We start from the raw sequence: 25476 nt of genomic DNA, 5'->3' as shown, positions 1-25476 counted from the left end.
GCTATGGAGGTCAGGTCAGCTTAGCCCACATTCTCTTCTAGTGCACACACCTCCTATTTCTCAAAAGTTGAAATCACATACCTGGAGGGGTGGCTGCCCACCCTGACCACCTGCCAGTGTCTGCCACAAATCAGAAACATGAAATTATCTCTTTCTCAAAAGGCAACCAGCAGGTATTAACACCTACAATTTACTAGGCAAAGCCACAGACTGTTTTTTTAATCAATACTGAGGAGGCATCAAACTGCTCTGAGGTTGTTGGGCTAATTTTTTCAGGTAAGTATAATGTAGATTGTACTGTATAAATGATATATACACTGTCATAAATAGTATGTTTTCTTCCATACTGTGTATAGAGTGTATATGTAACGCATGTGCTTATTCTATACAAAAGTACATGCATCCCAGATGCATACAAAGTAATGCACCCAAAAATAGAGGAAATCAGGCAAGAACACCAGGAGTTCTGTGTGCATGAGCAAGAAGCTCCTGGACAAACTCAAACACAAAAAGAAACCCTACAGAGCAGGGAAGCAAGAACAGGCAGCCTGGGAGGAACACAGGGAGATTGTCTGAGCAACCAGGGATAAGGTTAGAAAAAATAAAACCCTGAGCAGGGTCCCTCAGGGGTCAGTATTGGGACTGGCACTGTTTAACATTCTTGTTGGTGACATGGCCTGTGGGATTGAGCACACTCTCAGCAAGTTTTCTGATGTCACCAAGCCGTGTGGTACAGCTGACAAGCTGGAGGGAAGGGATGCTATCCAGAGAAACCTTGACAGGCTTGAGAAATGGATCCATGCAAACCTCAGGAAGTTCAACAAGGCCAAATGCAAGGTCCTGCACTTGAGTTGGGGCAATCCCAAGCACAAGTACAGGCTGGATGGAGAAAGGATTTAGAGCAGCGAGGAGAAGGACATGGGACTATTGGTGGATGAGAGGCTGGACATGAGCCACCAAATGTGCACTTACAGCCCAAAAAGCCAGTTGTATCCTGGGCTGCATCCAAATCAGTGTCACCAGCAGGGCGAGGGAGGGGATTCTGCCCCTCTCTTCTGCTCTTGTGAGACCCCACCTGGAGTGTTGAGTCTAGAGGTCCCCAACATATGAAGAATGTGGACCTCTTGGAGAGAGACCAGAGGAAGTCCATGAAGGTGATCGGAGGGCTGGAGCACCTTTCCTGTGAAGACAGGCTGAGAGAGCCGGGGTTGTTCAGCCTGGAGAAAAGAGGCAGCCTTCCAGTATCTAAAGAGGACCTACAGGAGAGCTGGAGAGGGTATACAGTGACAAGGGGGAATGTCTTTAAACTGTCAGAGGGTAGGTTTAGACTAGATATTAGGAAGAAATTCTTTACTGTAAGAGTGGTGAGGCATTTCTCTCTGAAGAGGGTTGCCAGAGAAGTTGTGTCTGTCCCATCCCTGGCAATATTGAAGGCCAGGTTGGATGGGTCTTTGAGCAACCTGGTCTAGTGAAAGGTGTCCCTGCTCATGGCAGGGGGGTTGGAACTAGAGGATCTTTAAGGGCCCTTCCAACCAAAACAATTCTGTGAGTCCATGGTTCTATGAAAAGTATTTTGTGTCGGTAAACAGTCAAAGAAAGAATGTCAGCACCTCTGAATGGTGTGCAGCAGACTGGGGCTCAGTCCTCCCTTCTGCCATGTATGTTCTATGTCTCCCTGGGTACACGATGTAAAATGTAACCCTATCCCTATGTATGCCAGTAATGAAACATTGCTGCAATTTACCAGTGTAAAATCATAATCTTGTGCCTCAACTGCACAATGGAAAATGGGTATCCTGAGTTTTCCTTTTCCCTGCCAATTTTCTTGTCTTGTCTGTTTAGCCCTTAAGTTCATTGCTTTCTGAAACAAAGCTGATGTTTTAATATGTGCATGTTTGTACTGCACAGCAGGGACATGCATCTGAGTTGGAGCTGAAGAAATAAATAGTGTAATATAAATAAAATCCAGCATCAGCTGGTGTATCAAAGGCAGATAAATAAAATGAACAAAAGACAAACATGTATGCTTGGAAACAGTGCCTTAGACCAACCTTTTGCTTTAGACTTAGGACTTTTTTTGTGATACAGTGCTATTTCTTTATTATCTTTTGAAGCCAGCAATGAGTTTTCAGATTTGTTTCTGTTGTGTTCAGAGATTAATGAGGGATTCCACCCTTGCATGAATATTTTTACTTTATTGAGTTAAACTTTTGTTTGCCTGATCAGTTCAACTGACCAAACTAAATTAGCTACTCTGAGATTACACTCACAGCAAAGCATCTTATATGGTTTCTCTCATAAAAGTTTAATGCAGTGTATAATTAGAAAAGGTTGAGTGCTTCCTTTAATTCTGCAGTGTTTTCCCACCTGTTTATTCTGATAAGCCCAATATTTTGCTGACAGGATGAATATAGGCTTGATTAAAGTTGTATGCAAATACATATTTATCATTGTACCCCAGAAAAAACATCCCACGGGAAGGGAAACAAAGCAAGAGTTTTCATGAGGGTCAGCTGACATTTGCTGTCCTCTCAGAGCTTTAGGGATGATGGAGCACTCAGTGGGAACATTAAAGTCTGGGAATCCCAGATATGTGGTTAATGGAGTTGAGTGATGTGCAGATCAGTAAGATGTCCCTGAGGAATTGGTGCCTCTCTGTTTCTATTGCAGATCTTTTCCCCTAAGAGCACAGCCTGGGCAGAAGCCATGATGTTGTCATAGTTGTGTAGAACCAGCAGTAGGACAAAATTTGTAAGTTAATCCTACTTGAAGCATCATTAATTCCTAATGGGGAGAGCAATATTGTAGAGATCCTCTCCTGTTTGAAATCCCATGCAGTCTAATCCCTCAGTGTACTTATAAATAGTAATGATGGAAAACTATGCATGGATCTGTTTTTTTGTCTTCTACTTTGCTCTCTGTTTATATATTGTTATTGAAAACTTGGCTAAAATTAGGCTTTTTCAGGAATTTTCAAAAAGATTTATCCTTGGGATTATGACTTCAAGATCCTGAATATTATGTATATTTCTCCTGCACTGTGTGATTATAACAGCTTCCAATAAATGTTGGAGAGTACTATATAAATTCTTACCGAAATAAGTTTAATACAGTTTCCAAACAGCAGTGTTACGCTCAGAAAAAAACTGACGGGGAGCAAATCAGTCTGTAAATGTGTCTGTCTTACAACACTCCCCCCTCCCTTTTTTATTGTCAAGTTTCAATGCATGATTTCACTAGAATGCATATATTTCCATATTTTAGTACACAAAAATACAGGGTGTCTTTAACAAAGACACCTTTGATCATCTCAGGGAGATGATATCATAGTCTCTGTTGGGTGGCCTCATAATGTGTGTGAGAGAATTCTTGACTCTTCTGAACACAAGAGAACAGAAGCATTTTACCTCTCCTTAAAATGTTTCCGAGTCCTTGGCAAAATAACACTTCAGTGATTCCTGAGCTGGTAAATTGGCTGCTGCAGCAGTTCCTGGCAAGGTCAGCACTGCAGTGTGTTGTAGGTAATGGAAGGCAGCTGTTACAGTGAGTGTGTCTCCTCCTTTAGAATGATTCCCCTCTTCTGTGCTTGTACATGGGGGTGGGGGGGGCATGCAGGCACTTGCATGGGGAGCTTTTTCTCCTTAGGTTCAGTTAGCTCATCACTGGACTATGAATATGTGGAAGTTAAAAGACTTCATACCTTTCATAAAAATTCCTAATAAGCAGACGCTAAATATATGGTCAAATTGTTTCTATGCTCTTTAGTGCTTTCAAGGTGCCTGTCCTGCTCTCTCCCCTATGCTACTCTGTGCACGTACAGAGAAACAAAGGATACTTAATTGAAGTTACCTGTCCTTGAAAATAGTTCCCATTTTTGCCAGAAACAATAACTATATTGCAATATTGCTGCAACAATATAATCCTGTTCCTTAGATATGCACCCAGATTTTCTGCAGGGCCAGGGAAAGAAGGAACAAGGCAAAATAGTCAACTGTCTTCCTAAGAAAAAAGTTAGCAACATTTTCCTAGAAGAAGTGGAACATTAACCCACAGCCAGATATCCCAACAGCTAGCTCTTTCTGTGGATCAGGCTTGTGAGCTTATTCCAGTGCTTTCCATTTGCTGCAGAGCATCCGGCATGTAGGCTGTAATAATCTCTGCCGTGATGCCACTGATACTCTTCAGGGATCTCAGGAATGGATTTGGCTCCACTGTTTGCTGGCCTCTTGTACTTTGTCAAAAAGATTTTCCACTGTCTGTTTATGAAAACAGTTGTGTCTTTCCGTAGACAGCTGTACTGGGTCCAAAGGAGTGGCAACAGATGCCTCATCATCCACTCCAATTAGAGAATTTTTAGAGAGAAGGAAATCCTGCCGTGGTGCCTGAGTCACCAAGCTAACATAAGAGACCAGAATATTTTTCCCATTGTGTGCTGAATTAATACGCCCTGATATGATTAAAATTTTACCACTTTTCTGCTATTAGGAATGTGGAAAATTTTTTCTGGGTTCCTAGTTGCATTGCAATGGGTGTCTTTTACTGAAATTTTGGATAGATCTTGGAGTTACAAGTACTCATGTGCTTTTTCAACAATTTATCTGAAGCATATTTTGTGCCACAGGTTCCACAGGTTAGTTTCTTTTTGGTTTTGTTTGCTTCACCATGGTCTTCACCATGGGCTGCAGAAGAATCTTGGCTCAGGCACCTGGAGCACCTCCTCCCCCTCCTTCTTCACTGACCTTGGTGTTTGCAGAGTTGTTCTCACATGTTCTCACTCTGCTCTTCTCTGGCTGGAAAACTACAACTGCACAACAACCTTTGTTTTGATTTATTTTTTGATTACAGAGATATCACCACCATTTCTAATTGGCCCAGCCTTGGCCAGCGGCATGTCCATCTTTGGAAGAACCAGGGATTGGCTCTGCCAGACATGGTGGAAGCTTCCAGCAGCTTCTCACAGAAGCCACCTCTGTGGCCCCCCCACTACCAAAAACCAAGCCATGCTAACCCCCTTCCCCCCCAAAAAAAATTAGAAAGGAACACAAAGTAAAAAACCTCTAAATTCCTAAAGCCCTATTTATTGTGATTATGAAGAAAACCTTAAAAATATGTCCCAGGCTTGCTTAGATGATGTTATTCAAGAATGGCTATTTCTGAGTAACACCATGTGTGGGTATTCTTGTTCCATAATTAGCATGACTCTCATTTTTGGCTTAACTCCTTTTCAAAGTGCATTAAGTTGAGCAAGACATATCTGTTTGGTAAAGGAAGTGAAATTTAAAACCTGCCTCACCATGGGCTGCACCATGGGCTGTGAGGGAATCTCTGCTCTGGCACCTGGAGCACCTCCTCCCCACCCTTTTCCACTGACCTCAGTGTATGCAGGGCTGTTGCTCTCACATATTCTCTGTTCCCTCTCTGGCTAAAATTGCACAGTAACTTTCCCCCTGAAATTTGTTGTCCCAGAGGCACTACCACCATCAATGATGGGCTTGACCTTGGCCAGCAGTGGGCCCATCTTGGAGTTGGCTGACCTTGGCTCTATTGGACACAGGATAAGTTTCTAGCAGTTTCTTGCAGAAAGCCACCACTGTATCCCCCCTGCAACCAAAACCTTGCCATGTAAACCTAATACATGCTGTTAGGTATAGCCAGTCAAGCATAGGACATTATACCTTGTCTAGCAAAGAGGTGTCTTTTCCGCTCCAAGAGAGTTAAACAATGCTTATTTTTAACAAAGAGGAAATGGTCGACTGTTACTGTGGATAAGGTGGAAAAAAATATGACTTATGACCACTGGCTGGATTTTATATGGGAGGTGGCTTATAGAGGGTATCATTCTCCAGCATGATAAGACACTTTTTTGTTACCCAAGAGGTGTGTGTCACTGAACAAGGGAACCATTTGTAGCAAAAATCTGCAAACTATTCAACTGTACAATGAAAAAACAGGTGTAGGTAGAAAGATGCTTTTATGGGCACCTTTAACTTGCTTTGTGCTAAGAGTCATTCTGAAGTAGCTGTGTAATTAGGAGATATTCCATACCCAGAACTGTGGTGCCTCTAAAGCCATCACACCTACAGGCCAGGGCATCAAAGATGTCTGAGTGAGTGCCTGTGTGTTTTGTAGTGTATCGAAAAGGCAGCAGGTTGAGAGCATGGATTACTGGGGTCTAGAAAATAAGGGTTTTCTGGTGATGGGTTAGAGTTGATGGCAGAACTTACTGACAATCAGAAAAATACTGGAGAGCACTTTTAGACTTTGGCTGGCCCAAGGGGAGTTCACTACAGTCAGCAACTGCTGTCAGCTGGCACAAACTGCAATTTCAGCACCTCTAGTTTGCCCAAGCTGTAAAAAATATAAGTATCACAAAATACAGACACCACACCCCAGTATGCCTCACAAGAGTGGTTAAGTGGGAAACCCTTAACCCCCAACACACACAACAAAGGTATGTAAAGCACAGGAGACATTCAGTTGACCTCAGTGACTTTATCAAGTCTTTGGAATCTCTGTAGTGGTTTTCATGGGTTGAAGCAATTTTCTGCCGAAGTGTTGAAAATAATCAGAGGAGCTTTTTTGGAAATAACACAGTGAAAAAAACACTGAAAAACACTGAACCTCGTTTTGTGGGACTCTCTACTTCCTCTTAATGCATGAAACAGAGAAGGAATAAACATTGCTTAGAAGTGAGGAGTTTCATACAGAAGGAGGTTTTATTTTTGTATCAGTTTGTTCCTCTTTAGCATATTTGAATTGTTTGCCTTTTGCTACTTTCCTTCTGTTGCCTGGAAACATTTAGTAAGTTGTTAGTGCCAGAGCATTAGCTGACTTAAGATTCAACTCGAATGAGCTCTAACGCAAAAGCTTATCATCTGTGTTTTCAAAATATCTCAGCAATATCAAATTAAAGGGCTTTGAGCAACTAGGAATTAATTTTATCAGGACAACAGCATTGAATGTATTTTTACAGTAGTATCAACTTCTTGTTCTTGACCTTGTATGCCTTGCTGTACCAAAATTTCTCACCAAAACCATTATCCCTTTCTCTGAGAACCAGACTGATGATGTTTCATGCATTACAAGTCACTAATGCAATACAATTATTTTTTTAAAATTGCTTTTTCAACTTTCAATTTTCTTTCCTGATTTTCTTCTCAGAAAGCTGAGAAATCTGCTATGTGATGCCAGCACTTTGACTCTGCAAGGTTGTGAACACCTTCCTGAGTTATGCTGTTAACTCCCATTAGAGCTTATGAAAGTGTTTGACCAGCACTGGTATTTCTGCTATACCTATACTACAGAAGTACAGCAGACCATGGTGCACCTTCACACCGAAATTGTCCAGTGTGAACTTGCACCATGTTGGGCACATCTGCAAAGAGTTCACGTCTGGCATTCCACAGTAAATATCCCAGCAGCACTTACAAATGTCTGGTTCAACATGTGGGAATCTCCAAGAGGTATTCCTAAGCCAAAAGTATGTTAACTGAAATGACTTGATTATGTGAAATTATTTCCAGGACAATTCATGTTAGTGATCAGTCTCAGTTAATACCTAACTGTAAATGTTTATGGGACTTATGGGACTGTTTGAAACATATTGATAACTCTCCTTGAAATATAAACCACTGCTCATAGGTGAAAATATTAAAAGGTTCACAATATCACAGAATCCACACTATTTAAAGTTGTTTTGTTTTAGAATATTTAGTGCCTAATGTCCCAACTATATTGTAACGCATAAAACCTTCACTACTTCTTCTCTAGTGGTATTTCCCTAACTAAATGAGCTACCAGAATGAGCTTCCTAAAATTAAAGTTGAATAAGCAAGCTATCCAAGAGTTGTTCTGATACACGTTAATTGGTTGAGATGGAAAGCAGTGCTGAGAATTTTCTGACATCTCATTTTAAACACAATTGCATGTGTATTTCATGTCTCAGTTCATGTCAGTGAGACCCCACTCCCCTCAGTTCTGAGCATGATCATGTACATAGACTATAGCTGGTTTTGAATTTACAGGAAAATCTTGGAATAAACAGAAAGGCCACATGCATTAATGGGGAACAAAGAAGCAATAGCAGGGAAAAGACTAATGGCAAATATTGGAAAAGAGCCTGCATCCTGCACAATGGTACTATTCATATATATAAATCACGTGCTCATGTGTTTTTCTGGATCTGGACCTAACTGCACAACTGGATTTCTTTCAAGCTGCAAGTAAGTGCAAGAAAAAGCAGAATACAAACATATATTTCTCTAGTGAAGGGCGTAGTTCAGGCCCACAAATAGAAAGTCGCAGACTATAAAAGAAAACTCCAAAAGACCTGGAAAAGAAAAGACAGCAGAATGCCACTTTGCCCAGTAGTAATTTAGTGTTACTATTTAAAACTGAATATTCTTATTTGATGAGTTTGAAAGTTTATTTTTCACCTTCTGTTAATCTTTGGTTGTATTTTAAGAGAATGGGACTGGATGTGGACTAAATTCCTTCTGAGGTAACGAGCATAGCTCTACTTTGGTGTCTGAGGAGGATGCCTACTGTTTTAGTGCAGACTAAGATTTTGAAAGCTTTTGTTAAGAGTGCATTATGAAACCATGAATTGGTATGGGATGGTAACTGTGAAAGATATCAAGGGTGTGGAGTGTGGTGACAGATCGCTGAATATCCTGAGTGCTGTGCAGTGCAGAACTAAAGCACATGTAGGTCACAGCAGATCCCCTTCAGATCTCGACAGTGTTAATATGCAGAAGGCAGAATAGAGCTTGTTCATCTGCTGGATCAGAGATCCTGCCACCTTGCTTAACCTGTTCTTTTGTCAGATAGCCAGTTGGCAGTCTAAACTCTGCGCCATATATATTTTTATTTTTAGTGTTTGTGTGTGCGTAATAAAAGTATGAGAGGTGTGGAAATAAAATTGCAGCTTGGTCAGCTTCATTTTGAAGCAGATCATTCAAGTGGAAAATCAGTGGCTATTCTACAGCCTGTGTATTTTCCCCTATACAGATATGCACAGAAATAAAAAAAGTTTGTATTAATTGATGATGATACGAGTGTCATCTAAGGATGCGGTAAAACAGGAAGATAATTGGATTAATGAGTAAAATACAATATTTAAGTCCTAAGATCTAACAAACATGACACAGTGCCTTATCTAATGAGTGTAAGTGGAATCTCTCATGAGATTGGAGAACACAGTACTTTGTACTGCATAATCTTCCATTCCCATCCCAACAATACAACCACAGCCATCAGTCATTCATGACAAAAATCAATGATCTTAGCTTTTCTGACAGCTTTTGTTCACTGTTCCTAGGAACTGTTTTTTGTCTTTTCTCAAGAGGGTATTTAGAATTTAAGCTCCCTCTCTCTACTTGTTTATGTACAGTGCTGTTCATCTGCCAAATGATCATGGTGCCAAGTTCCAGCTTGGCATTTGTGGAACATTTTCCTTTCAGCCACTTGAGAATACATGCTTTGGCCTTTCCAAAGCCAGCAAATTGTCAACACCCTTATGAAATGGCATGGTCTAGGCTGAAGTGGACAGAAAAGTTATCAGCATCTGTCTCATTGTTTGTGGCTACAATGTGACACAAACTACAGAATTATTGATGACAGCGTTTGAAAGAAAAATTATGAGGGGAGACTTTTCTTTTTATGATTCTGTATTTCAACAAAATTTGTCTAATTGCATGGGTAGAGTAATAAAGTTTTGTAGTACATATTATAACCCATAGCAGACAGTTACAAGAAAAGAAAAAATGTGCATCAGTAGGCCAGGCTTGTGAAAGATTGTGTAATTCCGTTCCAGTAAAATTGGCTTTTTACAATCCATTATATGGTAAGTCAATATAAAGTCAAAAGACCTCATTTACAAAATGGGAATCCTTACTGTAGTCACTTTCCAAACAAGGTACCTGACCAAAAGCATTTGCTATCAATTCTGCTAATTGACAGTTTCTTGAAACCTTTTATTTGGTTACCTGGAGGCAAGCTGAGGACAACCACCGTCACTGAGAAAATATTGACTTTTGTAGGATATCCTGTCTTTGTTCTGCAAATAGCGAATAGGCACAGAACACAGTTTATGTCATGGTGAGAAGAAAATGTTGTGATTAAGTCTGGAATCTGTGTTCTCTTAACCTTTCTGTACTCAGTTTTTACAGGTTAAAAGAAAAAATATAAAACACTCTGTTAAAACACAGCAATAGGTCATGTTGTACTTTGTTAATCTGGCCAGCATTCTTCCATTACAGAATGAGAAGATGAATAAATACACAGGGCTTTACCAGACAGAAGCTTTAAATCTATTAATTCATCTTTATGTGCCTAGCTTCTGTACCATCCTCCTATTGAACAGAACAGTCAGTCTGTTAGGTCTCTGAGGACCAGCTTTTTACATGTGTGCTGGCAAGTGAATCCCATGCCTTCTTGTAAATTAGTAATAGGGAGAGACAGGGCAAGAAGAGCCACAGCAAATATCTATTAGGATTAGACGACCTTGTAGCTGCTCAATAAGAAGTGAAAACTCGTTGGTCAGAGTATGAATAGGTAGGACAAGGAGCTGTTTCTGAGCTGCCGAAGTGTGACATACTTCTTCAGAGTAGAGAGGATAGGGACAGGGAGATGATTTTGCTGGAGGTGTTTTCCAGTAATAAGCGTGGGACTGTCATCTTAACTCCATGTCTATTGGACTGTCCTAGGCTGCCTCCAGCTCACTCCCACCCACCTGCTCTCGTCTGCACCTGGTTTATCTAGATTCACAACATCACAGTCCTTTTCCACTTGAATGCTGGCAGGCCTCCGGGAGAGTCTTTATCTGGTACAGTACAAAGGCAAGCTCACACCTGCCAGTACAGCTCTTTCCTTGTGCATTCACAGGGTCTTCAGCAGTTGCCTCACTGAAGAGCCCATGTTTAGTCCCCCTCAAAGAACAACTATAAGGTAGCGCTACAGCAAATAAAGAACCTGTGGGTACTTTGGTCACAACATGAAGCCAAAAGGAAAGAATAGATTTCTCATGCAAGGGTCTGACTCCACCATCACAGCACAGAGTCTTTGGGCTCCCAGTGCCCATCTCTAGTCAGGAAAAGGGCTTGAGTTTCAGATGCAGCACAATCACCTGAGCAGTCTGGGGATTGTATCTTGCAACACTGTCCAGTCTCCTGGACACTGCTAATTTACATGATCTACGATAATGTTTGCCTCCTTACAATATCATGGATTACCCTGAGAAGTGTCTGTAGCTACTGTCTGACAACTGAGAGCTGCCTGTTGAGATGAGCTTCTGTGCTGCAGTGATCTCCTCTCTGGAGGTGATGTCTTGGGTGATATTTTAGCTCCTGCATCAGTTTTACAAGGTCCCCAGTAATTTCCTACAGTTTTGTTGGTTTTTTTTTTTTTTCACTGAAAAACATGTGAAGTCTTTCAGAGGCTTTCATTCCCTGCTTCCCTGATGAGAAGAGATGGATTTTTTTCTGAAGTTATTTTCTGAAATTGGTGTAGAGTGGGAACATAGTTCTCAGTGGTGGTGTATCATATAACATTTGGCTAATGCTCTGGGGCTATTTCTGGTAACTGCAACAGGAGTTACAGTGTTGGGGTAGGTCTATTATATGTTCTAATGAAATAACTAGTAGTCTGATGCAGTCTACATGAATAACAGAGATTTGGATCCTTTCACCTCATTTGGGGCACATGTATTAAAGAATGAGCTTTGTGCTTAAGAGAGATTACATGGGGATTATGAAATGTAGAAACTGTAGTTGCAAAGAGCAGTTTTATTCGGCAGCAGATTACCGTCATTCTACTGCATGCTTATGAAAACTGGAGTTTCTAGTTAAAAACAGACTCCATTATTGTGTAAATATTAGCCAATGTAGAAATACAGCATTTCAGTCAAAAAAAAGTGGAAAAATAGTTATCGATTCATTTGAAATTCATATAATTTACATAGTGTCCTGAAGCTGTCTGCAGTCTCTTCAGAAATACCAAATTTAGAGAGGGCCCTGCACTTGGCCAGCTATCTGATGAATAAGATAAACCTATCCAGGTAGTGGATAACTGATGTATGAACGATGCAAATGTGCTATTCCATCCATGATGGGAAAAGAAATGTGTTAAGGCAGAGGTGTATCATATATAACTTTTTTCAACTGAACACACAAAACAACATAACATGCCCATAGACCCACAAATGAATGATGAAATTTATTCCACTCGTATCTTGGGAATTATGGATTTACCTGTTCTCTTGATGCTGTTCTGCAAAAAATCTGTTGCAGTCTATTGATTAGTTCATCCTGCACCAATCTGGGAGTAGTTAATTGTATGTCTGCATAATTAATATTGAATTATACAGATGGATGTGAGTGATCCTGCCCCAAAACAGGCAACTGAAAAAACCCACTAGAATCCTCTGATTTATTTTAAAATGTGAAGAATTTTAGGGCAAACAAAACAAAATCCAAGCAGTAAAACAAAACACAAATGGGAAAATGAAGCAAGAAGATAAATGTTCAATGGAATATTTTTATCCACAAAAGGAGATCATGCAGGGTAGACAATATTTAACCAAAAAGACAGCAGAAAAGAAATGCATTTCCACTAAACTCATAAAGAAGCTGCAGTCACCTAGACAGAACCATAAAAAGGACTAAAAATATCTTCCCTGATAAAAGGCATTCTAAGAGAGGACTAGGAAATATGTTTCATAGTTTTGTGATAATTTATTTTGATATTGGGAGTGAAAATGTCATTGTTTTTAGGAATTTCCTTTTTCTTCACTTGAGTATGTTTATGGTAAAGCAAGTTAGTAATATACTTTGAAGATAAATCACCTCTGGATGTTTTCAGTGAGCAAAAATATTTTCCATCTTAAATTTCTCTCTATTTTTTTACTGCCTTTTCCTGAGGCTGTTTACTCTGCACATACTAGAGAGAAGGATAACAAGGCATTTTAAACAGCCAAGTTCTATGCTTCTCTCCTTAGAAGGGAGCTTCTTTTTCTGGCTAGTATTTTTTTTTTTTTTTTGGAATTCTGTGTTCTGACTAAGGTGTTCACCAGCAGGAAGGAGTTAAACAATACCCAAACTCTGGAGCTCTCTGTCAATCAGGGCTAATCCTGAGGCAGAAGCAATAAGAGGCTTCAGAAAGAGGGAAGTCTTGCTGGAATTTATTTTGCTTCTCTGTATTTATCAATTGAGAATGACTGGGCCTGAATTGTTAATAAATACAAATGGTTTATTGTGTGGTAAAATCAAAACCTATGTGAAAGAAGGCAAATACATTTCAGAAGGGCCAGCTTCTGTGTCTTCAATGTGAGATCTCAAACTCTGTGGCTCCACAATAGGACAGGGTGGTAGTCTAAGAATGGCATTTGACACATAGCCAAGTAGTCCTGAAAATAATTTTTAAAATGGCAGATAAGGGAGACAAGGCTCTTTTTGATAACTCTGGTACTATTGTCATGCCTAAGGTCCTTATCCACATAGGAAAGGTTCTGGTTAGAGTAGATATAACAGGAATCTGTTCTCAAAATAGAAACTGGCCATAGAATGGCAAAATGATTTGATAGTGATGCTGAATTTCTACTCAATCAAAAGCAAGGTTTTACATGTATTCCTCATGCTATTCAAGGCTGCCTTTTCTTTTCTCGTTTTTGCCTTGTCTTCTGGTATGAAACAGCTTCTCATTACATGACTTGAGTGCCCTAAGTCTGCCACATTTATCATTTGCCGCCATACATTCTGATTTTGAATAAGAAATTAGTAACTTAGCTTCAGTTTACATTACTATCTTTGCCCAATTTACAGACTTACACATGATACATAAGTCAGCCTTTACTGTAAGAGTAAAATGACTCAGTTTGGGCCTGGGAGCCAGAGAGCTAAATATAGTACACAGCATTAGAGCTTGATACAGCTGGGGGGAAAAAATCCATTTGGGGACTTATAAAAGGTCAGTTTGGAACGGACTGTTTGGAACAGAGGTGCCTGGGGTGCAGAAACACTTGCCTTGACAACTAACTTCATTTTGTTCTCATTTGAGAAGTAGAACAGCAGAGCTGCTGGAGACAGAAGAAAGTATAGGAAGGTAAGACAGGGAGAGAAAAAAATGGACACAAAAGGTTTGAGCTGGTTATTCCAAAAACCAATGCAGGATGTAGGCTATTAAGTATCCATTTCTGTGGGAAAGTGATGGTGTGGCACTGCAAATATCTGGGGTACCAGCTCTGAGCTGTGCACCAGCTTTCCCTGGTTTCAGTCTTAGAGAGCACTGTCCTCATCTTTGTCCCTGTGGACACAGTACCCACCAACAGCTTTTAGTTTTGGAGTGCCTTTGTAGTACTGATGTACGGCAGTCTCTTCCAAATGATAAACATCTTATCATTGCAGTAAGTACCGGGACTGGCAGCAGCCTGTTTCAGCATGTTCAGGTGTGTAGCTCACTGGGACCAACTGTTTGGTGGCACTCTGCCTTCATGAAAAGTGTTCCAACAAACCTGTTGGAGGAGTTCAGCATGCTGGAAGGGAGCATCCTGAAAAGGTGTGTTCTATATAAAAAAGCCCAGGCATTGTGTATCAAACTGTTCCAGTTGCAAGACAGGGTCCCATTCTAAGACAATAAAATAGCATATGGCTCTGACCTTGTGTTCCATTTTTGTAATCAGCTTGCAACTGATCTACTTTTCATTGATATTTGTAAATAATTTGTGTCCCTCTCAGTTTATCTCAGCTAAAACTGGTGAATAAAAATGCTTCTGAAAATACTTGTCAAACTTAGAACACTCTTTTGAACAGCAGTGTTAAAACATGAAGTAGTTATAATTTTTCTGTTACGGGCTATGTTTTTCAGCCTAGAATAGGCAGCTGGCAAGAGCAAATCTTTCATGTGTGAAAGGGCAATTCCCTCCCTCCCCAGTCCATCAATGACTGACTTTGGTTACTAGCTGTGTAGCACCAGCAGAGCCAGGACAAGGTATTAGAGTGTCTGCTTCAACTGAGTCCTGCTGCAGACTGTTAGGGAGTGAAATTTTTGACTGTTAGGGAGTGAAACAGCCCAACTGCTGTGGGACAGGAAACTCATTTCACCTCATCCTTTTAGGGTGGATGAAGAAATGGGTGCAGGTATGGCAACCCACACTTCTCTTTTGTCTTGGTAGTAGGGTGCCTCTGGGAGAACAGATGTTGATTTCATTGGCCCCAAGTCTAAAAACAGCAGCAAGACTTTTTGCAATGCTCAGAGACACAGCTCAGAAAGGACACAGCAGGCAAAAAAGTCCTTTGGATTACACATGGAAGTGCTGCCATGATTCTAAAGGACACTACATACCTGTGCAATCTAAGCTATTGGTAACAACAGTAATTCTATATTCTGAAAATGACATCAGCTCCCTTTCAGAACTTTATTAAAACTTCCTTTCCAGGCAAATAACTGTTTCTCCTGATTAAATTTCTGGAATTTTAGCTGATGCACAATGAGAGATATAATTTACTTCCATTTGAAGTGGAGACATGGCATACACTTACTAGGAAATCATAATCTTGTTGAATGTGTACAAACTCAGCAAAATTATGTGCAAATTCTTTATTGAAACAATGATCAATGTACAAGCTACATCACATTTCATTTTGCCACTTCAGCATGAACTGGTCTCTTTGTGGTTTACGGCTGTGAGCTATAAAATCATAACAGTTATTTAAATCAAAGTACAGTAACTGCTTCTCAAAAGAACACATTCATATTTGTCTTACATTTCTTGTAAAATCAAAAAGGATTTCATAATAAATGAAATATAACTTATGATACTTTAGTGCAAGCACTTCCTTTGCATCTAAGAAGCTTTCAGTTGTCCCACTAAATATGGCATACTTAAGAGGCCAACTCTTAAAATAGCATGCTGCCAAGATATCCCATTTGAAAATTCGACACTGTTAACACTTTCTAGAATTAGTTAATCTGACCAAACTGAAAGTCAGAAAGCCCTGGTTATATGTTACAGTACTTTTGTTAAAAGGTAACTGCAAATCAAGGAACTGACATAGTATGTACATTAGAATAAAACAGGCACTGATTAAAAAAAAATCAACATCTGCCCGTATATGCCATTTTGCAAGTTTTATGATTATACAGTAATTTTTTAAGCACAGGAGCATACTTCTGTGCCTTACCAAGTACCAATAAACCTGCACAAAAATGCTGGTCTATGGGTTCTTTTAAATTTTTTGTATGACAGACAAAAAATAACTGAAGGGTAGGTTTCATCACAAATATGCTCAAATCAGAGAACAAACAAGGATCAGCAGTAAACAAATGCTGCTCAAAAAGAAAATGTTGAGAAAATAGATAGTGAGTACTATGTTTAAATGGTCTGATTAATGTGGTCTTACATTTGCAGAAAAAAAGAATAGTAAGTGTAAAATTCAAATCCAACACTGATTTCTTCTGCTGCAGAAATCTAGTCATCTTTCATGAAGTTTTGGCAAAAATGTTTGAAAATGGTGTAAATATATTGTGCAAATCTCTTTTCTTTATTAAGCCTGGCTTGGTGTTCCTTTGCTTTTAGAATGCAATTTCAGTTGGACTGGATTTTCCAGATTCTGAGTGTTTTAAGAACCATTAGTGTTTGGTGGTACAATAAATAGAAAAATGTAACAAAAGGTGTGCATAGTCCAACGATGGGAACAGATTAATGTCCCTGAAGTGCTTAAGGTGCATGAAAATACATAACAATGCAAACATTAATGTTTTCTTAGAGCCATTATTAATTTTATATTTGTTAATTGTGTTCTTGGACCATTTGCTAAGAAATACTGCAAGACACAATTGCACACTTTATAATAGCACATCCAGAAAGTTTGGAACAGGAAAGACAAGTTTGGGTCTTATTTCCCATCTGTCTTCCACAAAGGAAGTTCCTGAAAGTGTATAAAAAGCTTTAGGCTTAGAAGTGTCATATAATGGATGCATAAGATACTGAGCAGCATACACAAAACCACAAAAAACCACATAAACCAGAACCATCGGTTCGGTATAAAATCTGTATTTTCTTCAGCTACATTGCTGTTCAGTTTTATTCTGATAATAACACAAAGCTAAATGTTCAGACTGGTTGGAGCAGTCTGTGAACTCTCGGCTCTGAGTGACTCCAGCTCTAGAAAATTCAGGGGCATGTATCTATTCCAAGTGCCTGTTGCTTATATGTGGTTTGCACTGTGCGTTTGTGTGTACTTCAAACGTGCCCTTTGTGGGCAACCTCTGGGGAAAAACATCATCTGTATCTTCAAGGAAGTTTACACAGTGATACTGAAGAAATCCATGGGGATTGTTTGCTCTCAAATGTTTCTCAATAAATAAATAATAAAGAGGCTGGAGGACAGCCTGAGAGAAGCGTCAGGGTCAGAACACCTTAGAAATACATGAAGGCGTCTGATCTCTATTGTAAAAACTTCATAGTTTAAAAAAATTAAAATTAAAATACTGTAGTTTAATAAATACTTTTATAACTTTAAAAAAAATTAAAGTGTAATTTAAAAGTTATTTTTATGCTTTCAAGGAGAACATCCTTGCTTATCTGTGCAATCTTAGTTGGGCACCAGGTAGGTAACTTCAGAATGCATGGGCATTGTTTGTAAATGCTGGACAGGCAGAAACATCAACATGCCTCTTCTCAGGAGGTTACAGTGAATTAAAGGAGTTTAGTGCAAGTTTCTTCTTTTGTTTCTGCCCTTGTCCTTTTTGTATGAGAAGCAAATTAAGTAACTTGAAAAACTGATGTGAAAACTAAACAGAAATGTCCTTTGGATTCATACAAGAAGTTAACAGTTTGCATCAATACTATTGTCAATCACACTGGTCAGAAGTGAGGTTCTTTATGGTATTCTCCTAATCTAACTTCAGTTCTACGTTTGTATTGCTTTGCTGGAACTCAAATATTTCCAGTCACGTTCCTAAAGGGACTTTGCCCTTGCATGTTTCCTTTTGGGCATGTGCAAATGCATTTTGTATAGAAGCCTGCCACTAGTGAGCACAAAAAACCATGAGACATCTGAATGCTGCCATTTCTCACAAGTTGGTTGTCAGATCTGAAGGCCATTATTAAATTTTTTTAACAACCACAGAAAGCTAAATATGGAGCCTTCTCTGCATCACCTATGTAAGTCATGGGGTATTCCTGTATTACACTGCTAGTGAGGCTCTGCACTTTAACATGAGGAAGTTGGCGTAAGACCTCAGTTCATTATCAAAGGTTCTTTTATGTACCTGCAACATTGACTTTGTCTGGTCTTGATTACCTGTGCAGTTAATATAACTGATTGCCTCCAACAGACACCTTATGGAGATGTGACTGCTTCATTAAAATGTCCAGAGAGCCATCCATGCATCATCTCCCCACAGACCTAAGAGAATTCTTTTTCTACAAAATACTTGATTCCAGATTTATTTTAAGTATCTATATTTACACTAGAATCCTTCTTAAAAACTATAAAGTGATAGTTTGTTCATTAGTTCCAAACTAAATGTGTAAAGTAATTAAGTAATATGCTATTAACCCTATACAAACTCCTTCTAAGTGCTTTCTTTCCAGACTCACAGAGAAGATACTTTTTATTGTCTATTTGCAAGAGAAATTACCACTTCCCTTCCACTCCTGGCATTTCCTGGCAGAAATGTTGATCCTTTTTAACGCCACAATTGCTGTGATCATTAAAGCTTTACTGGGGTAGAGTCAAATGTACTCAAGTAGTGAACATCCTACACATAGGAGGTTCCCAAAATATCAACACAATTATATCGCATTAACAGTTTGTGTGACTGTCTTTGTAATTTTGTAGGACACTTGATCATATATTTTTTTCCAGTTTGGATACAACACTCTCAAACTGATGCTTATATATGAATTTAGGCTTGATCTTCAGAATATATGAATTTGCTCAAAATTAAGAAGCCAAATAAAAGGGTATTTTGCCATTTCAGCCTTGTCATCAACTGGCATTTGCAGGACTGTTACGGAACGTGCATACATTCTCGTAAGGTAGTACATAGTTACTGCTTCCAAATTACTTCAAAACAAGACATCTTGCATATTTGCAGCTGTTTGCCATATAAACTTCTGGCAACATAGAAAATGCTAAAAAAAACCCCTGCAGAGCTGTTGGACTGCAACTTTCTGTAAGATATTTGTGGGCTTTCCCATCTGTAATATACACCTCAAACTTGTTTCTCCATGCAAAGCAAACAATTGTTGGCATCTTCATTCCATGAAAAAGGGAAAACTATTTCCCATGTGGCTAAGCAGTGTGGTCTCAAATGAAATGGAAACATTTTAACTTTCTTTAATAGCCCTCTAAATCACAATGCAGCTGAGCAAACAGGCTTTGTAAATGGGATCTATTAGGATTTTATTTGGCTACTGGAGTGCTGCCTCTTGGGCAATATTTCAAATTCACAAGTTAATATTTGCAAAAATGCAATAGATGGAAATAACGAGAGTGAAGGAGAAAAATAGAAACCAGTTTTATGTTAGTAAGTTCAAGTGTCCTACATCAAAGACTACCGGTGACTAGGAGGCCACTACAGGTGACTCCGACCTAGAAAATGCTGAGGTAAATGTTTCTTGGAAATATTCCTAATCAAAAAGAGCAATTAATATTAATGTAATAGCAATTACTCTGCCATACATCATGGTAAACTAAACTGAGAAGAAAGTGCCAAATAATCCACTTACATGCTTTTGCTATGATAGTCTCCAGGTAAGGCTTAGCGGCAAGTACAATATGTATTTTTAAAAGAGCTCCACCTGATTTTCCTGCTATGCATAGATTCAGGAGTAACTATCATACATGGCTTTCATATATAACACATGTATTTTTGTCATTTGCCAATGCTGGGTCATCAGAACTGAGTTCAGCAGAAGGCTCAGGAGGGGGCTCTGCAGGAAGTGCTGGTGTTTGAGGAGGGTCTTCTTCCTTGGTGTCCAACTGCATGCTTTCCTGTGACTGACCATCTATGCAGTCCTTTTTGGACAATGGGTGAACTGACACTTTTATTGCAATCTGTTGAGGTGGCTCATGCAGTGACGATGCATCTGAGTCAGCTGTGGGAGATTCACTGCGCGTCAAAGCATTTGGGATCATATAAAGCTCATCTGTTTCAGTGGTTTCCTGGCCTTCTGCTGTCTGCCGTACAAAATTCTGTCCTTGCTCCTCCAGACCGACAACCTCCATAATTTCTTCCATTATAGTCCTGCAGTTCATGATGAGAGGTGGCAAAGGTACACTCCGAGCAAGCTCTTCAATATAGCGAGCAAATTCCATGGTCTTGAACTGGGTTACTTTGGCAAGCTCGAGCGTTTTGGCTGATGTGATAATTGGGATACGCTTTGCAATCTCAAAGGCCTTCTGAAGTTTCTCTGCCCCTTCTGTTCTGAAGAATTCATTGATTGCTTTCTCGGTTTTCTTCAGATGACTGCTCATCATACATAAGCGAGTAATGTTCAGTATCATAACAATGGTAAAAGCTACAAGACAGACAATCATGTAATAGATTCCCATATCTCCAGAGGTAAAAACAACCCTCAGCGTCACAGTATTGTTAACACTGCCGTACATATTGGATGCAACACACGTGTATTTACCTCTGTCTTCAAATGACACGCGGGTAATGTTTAGTAGCCCATTGTCAAGAAACCACCATTTTCCTGTTGGAGAGGAAACAGAGTAACTTAGAAGTATTTTGTCACATGATCAGCATAGTCTTAAACATCAGCTTTGTCAAACTGGCTTCAGGTTTTGGAAGAAGGAAGTAATGCTCACAAGAAGACAAAGAATTTACCATCATAAAGGCCTGAGATCCTAGCTGTGTTACTATCAAATTCCTGACATCAACTGTGGATAGTCAGAGCATGCCCTAAAACAGTCTCATAAAAAATACTAATATGCATGACATATATCTCAATCTTGTGGTCAGTTAAGTTAGAAAGATAGGACTACTTACCCCAGAGAGCCTCCCAAACACAGGTCACACTTCCTCAAAGAACAGGATCGATGGGATTGTGCAGCAGAAAAACCTACTAAACCCTCCTTGTTTTGTTCCCTGACAATGAATGCATTTGCGTACAACTGGGTTATTTTTGGTGTTTCGTTACAGTATCTCATATAATTCTGTTAATGTAAACTTTAAAAACCCTAACATTTCAGATACCATATACTACATTGCCTGCCCTATGAGGTGTTGAGAAACTGATTTTGAAGTATGATATTAAAGAGAGGGAAGTAGGATAGGAGGAGTAAGAAAGATGGGAAGGAGAAGAGCCATGACAGGGAACACCTTGTGTTTGTCACCTCTACAAACTACGACAGAACTTGTTTTACCTTTAAAAGTAAATTCTGTCAATGTAATATAATTGATAACTTTGTCCGCTGCATGGACATATACATTTCACGTACATGAACACTTCATATTCTTTGAACCTAGCACAGCAGAACAGTTTAGGTATGAAACTGCATTTAAAACAACATGTTAAAAAGCCATCACTCCTGTCACTGCTAAAGTGATTCAAGATTCACCTAGTTACTGTATTTGCCACTATATACTGGTAATGAATGAAGATTTTTAGTTCCTCAAGTGAACTTCATTTTTATTCAAATACCACTACACTATTTAAGAGCTGAGGATGTATATTTTTTCTTCATTTGGTGTGACATGACTTCTTAAATTGCAACTTTGCTATAAAAAACGTAAGTCAAATCCAACAGGAAAGCCTGGTGTCAATTCTTTCCTTTATGTAAACCCACTCCTGGAAGTGTTCACACAGTAGAGAACAGCCAGAAAGTGGAGTGTCTCTGTGCCTTCTGAACACTTCCTCCAGGGAGATGTCCTACAGAAGATTTCCTTTTGAAGCAGTAACAAAGGCTGATATAAGCCAACAAGATCAGCTAGTACATACTACTGCTCAGAGGAAGACTCAACTGTTTTCAATCTCTGTAACACAATCCCAAGCCATTCCAGACAGGTATTTGCTGAATGTAGTGCTGGAATTTCAATAACCTTCCACAGAAAGGAATGTCAGGTGTTCACCCGTCTTTACCATCAAAGAAGTTTTTTTTTCCTTAAACTTAACCTAACCAGCTGCTATTTAAGTCTATTAAGGCAGCTGAAAAAGACACAAAACCTGTGATCAGAGAATTAAACCTGTGAAAAATGCCTGTGCAGTTGTGTAAATCACAAGGCAGGATTGCAGTCCTGCCACAGATTGGTGTATCCCTTGCTTCTACATTTATTTTATCTTTATCACAGAAGTTCTTTCATTATTAAAAAGATTATTCTATTTCTTTCCCTGTATTTCTTTTAAAGAAACTGTGGGCAATTCCGAAACTCATTAGTCAAAAACCCCTCTAAATCAGAGTAGTTATGGGCTTTTACAATGTTCAAAGTTTTTCTAATTAAACATGGCTTACCCAAATTTTTTACGTTATCCCCAGTAGAAGCCTGTGTAGAAAGTATTCCCACAAGATCCCTGCCTCAGTTCATGTGTACAGACGTGCTCTTAATTACATCTTTTTATCCTCTTACTTAGAAGTTTTAACTTAACTAAACCACTATTTTTTACCCTAGCATAATTCTTGAAAACACCTGAATCATTTTGCTTGAAACTAAAAAATGCAGAATAAATAAAAGCTCAGTTTAAATCAGACCTTCACATAAAAAAAAATCACCCCAATCTGCTAAAGTTAGGCAAATTCAGAAGAAAACTCCTTTACAGAGGAAACGTTAGCATCTGTAACAGATGACACTACGTCCTCCACCTCCAGCATAATAAAAAATACAGAGTATTCACTGCTCAGTACTTCTTTGAATTGCAATGCTGGTCCTTTTTGCAAAGTAGGTTTCTATTAATTGTGAAATAACAAGACACCTTGTGATGTAACCTGGCTCCAGCTCTTATAAATGGCATAACGGCATTGAACTGTGACTCAGTTACTGGGTCTATGCCAGTGGATCCTGACAGCTATATTAAGCCAAATAAGAAAACAATGACTAGAGAAGGTATCATTGCTGGGTTTTGATAACAATTCAATGCCATACTTAACATCACAAAGAAAGGTCTCAAGCTAGGAAACATTTCTTACAGAAAGACAGTTTCTTAAAGGAGGTATTGCACTGTTGAAATTCTAAGTTAAAGTGATGTTGTTTTAATACTACATCTGCAATTTTTACTGATTTGGTCAAAGTTTTCGCTCACCTACCTAAATGTCTGTTTTAGCCAGCTCTCTCAGCTGACTACACAAAGACCTAAATTTAGATGCCTAACTAGAGGGGAAATTTTCTGTTAGTGAACCTTAGCAAAACACTCCAGCATACTAATTGCTGTATGTTGCCACAACCACACAAATCATGTTCGAAAGTCTGCTTAGTAGCTCAAGTAGGTCCTTTCTCTAGCTTTACATGCTGTAATGTAAAACATAACCAGTTATGCAGTAAGCTCTTACAGATACACACTGCTCTTTCACATCAAGCTGGGTCAATCGTTACTCCTGTCACAGCAGAGTTCTCTGTCAGGTCAGCCATTAGTTAGGCACGCTATCTTACAACTAAGAGTTTATTTCATCATGCTGTGAACAAAGCAGTCACTATGGAAGGATTACATGAGAAAAACACCTTTCATATACCCACACTCCGCTCAAACACTCCTTAGAAGTATAACTAGGATTATCACCCAAACCTTCCATTTAAGGAAAATCAGCCCACATGTAATTAAGGTCTCTGGCAAATGGCACTGAAGAGTCTTAACTAAAGCCAGGAAGGCTCAAATTTGGCCTGTCCTTCTGACTGCTGCCCTATATAGGTTTTGCACTTGGTTGTTCAGGGCACCTCCTGCTTCTCACACTGCCATGGCACTGCACATAAAGACAGAAGGCTTATCAGGGAGTTAGCTGTGTTGAGTTCACGCCAACAAACTATTCTCATATGTCATGAGAATCCTCCTTTGTGCTGGGAAACAGCTTTTTAATCTTTTTTTGGTGCCAGAGAAGAACAAAGGAGGACAGAATGAGAAACAGGAACAAACCCGAAGTCTTCCAATGAAAATAAGCCTGTCTACACCTTCTTTTAACTGCTTCAGCTTCTTGCTATGTGTTGCTATAAATAACACATAAAAAGTTACTGTTTTCTTCCAAGGTGCACATAAAAAATTTATAACTGCCACCAGGCTTTCATTTATTTTCACACAGGAAAATACCACAGCCAGGCCATTAAATTCAGGTTATTTGTCAACTTGCTGAAATCAGAAGTGTCTCTGGACAGGCTACATCAGTGCTATCACTAAGATCTTACCTTTACTCTCCTCCTCTTGGAGCAGGCGGCCATTGGAATTGTACCATCTGTAATGTGGACTGGGACTTCCTTGGACATTGCAGTTGATCAAGGCACTTCTGCCCTCCTTGACTATGATGTGGTCGATGCGGGAGATCACCACAGGCGCAGCCCCTGTGTGTGTGTCAGTGCGGTTGAAAGTGCTGTTACTGACATCCTCAGCAGTGGTCAAAGCTGCTAATAAGATGACAAGGCGTGTGGTAGGCAGAAAGTACAAAAAGTGGTGGCTGTTCAGTATGTCCATTTTCCTTCAGTGGGGTACACGACTGGCTGGGAACTGGTTCTGTTGAATGCGGTCCTTGAGTTGAGCAGGTCACAGAAGAGTTCTACTTTGATCTGTGCAATTTTATGCTTAAAATATCCTATAAAATAAATAAATAAGTAGAGTGAGATGGCATATATAAACAATCCATTAGATGTGCTCTTTTAAAATAGTGACACATCCATTAATGCATTTCACAATCATCAGTGCAGTGTCTTGTCTAAATGCTAATGTTATCACAGTCCTTATCCTTACTGGAAAAAGATGCATACATTTTCCTGACAATGGTGTTGTTCAGAGTGACAGGCATAGCAGAAGGCTTTTATCACCTAGACACTTAGCAGGTACAGTTTTATGCCAAAAGTTAAACAGATTTTTTTTTCTTTTTTTTTTAAATTTTTCTTAAACATTTGCAAAATCAACAGGAAAAACAGACAGCATGTTAAAAACTGTCACTACCAGTTTGGTGCTGCAACTCTACCACGTGCATGGTGAAACATAGTGTAAGAAAGAACAATTCCAGGATGGGTTTTTGGATATAATGTTGGAATCCTTGATATACACAATTTTTCCCAAACACATACAGAAAAACATCTCAGACCATTCACTTTTCTTCAGCTACTGCTGTCTGAGATAAAACATGGAAGAATATTCTTAAAAGAGGGTATTACATGCTTGATAAAGTAATTTCAGTGTTATTTTTAGAGCAGATTTGTAAAGAAGAGTACTTGCTAGTGACATAATAATTGTTAATGTTCCTTTGAGATACAAATGAAGGTAGGACTTTTCTGTTCCTTATGCGGCATTAAGCATTTTGCCTGCGTACTTTTTGCACA

The 25476-nt window shown here is 39.2% G+C and overlaps 1 protein-coding gene across 2 annotated transcripts; it reads right to left on the bottom strand.

The window, feature by feature from the left end:
- Positions 1–17234: 17234 nt before the first annotated feature.
- Positions 17235–24760, bottom strand: MFAP3L (microfibrillar associated protein 3 like). 2 transcript variants are annotated; one of them, XM_017740615.1, is made up of 3 exons: positions 24340–24760; positions 20642–20704; positions 17235–20524 (listed from the first exon to the last, which is right to left on the bottom strand). In XM_017740615.1, the coding sequence occupies exons 1-3, from the start codon at positions 24620–24622 to the stop codon at positions 19842–19844; spliced, it is 1029 nt and encodes a 342-aa protein (XP_017596104.1). In that variant the 5' UTR covers positions 24623–24760; the 3' UTR covers positions 17235–19841. The 2 variants fall into 2 exon arrangements, with proteins under 2 accessions (XP_017596104.1, XP_008636797.1); XM_008638575.2 differs by having other exon boundaries at positions 17235–20704.
- Between the last annotated feature and the right edge of the window lie 716 nt (positions 24761–25476).

The sequence above is a fragment of the Corvus brachyrhynchos genome, unplaced genomic scaffold, assembly GCF_000691975.1.
Source record: "Corvus brachyrhynchos isolate BGI_N302 unplaced genomic scaffold, ASM69197v1 scaffold178, whole genome shotgun sequence".
NCBI lineage: Eukaryota > Metazoa > Chordata > Aves > Passeriformes > Corvidae > Corvus > Corvus brachyrhynchos.
Note: the sequence above shows the minus strand (reverse complement) of the source record. Positions and strands in the feature narration are given on the sequence as shown.

What these genes read in the sequence shown, in the direction of transcription:
- MFAP3L (XM_008638575.2), bottom strand. Translation starts at nt 24,622, where the DNA reads ATGGACATACTGAACAGCCACCACTTTTTGTACTTTCTGCCTACCACA. An exon ending in CCAAGAGGAGGAGAGTAAAG is followed by an intron (nt 20,705 to 24,339) that starts GTAAGATCTTAG and finishes CCTCTCCAACAG; the next exon opens with GAAAATGGTGGTTTCTTGAC.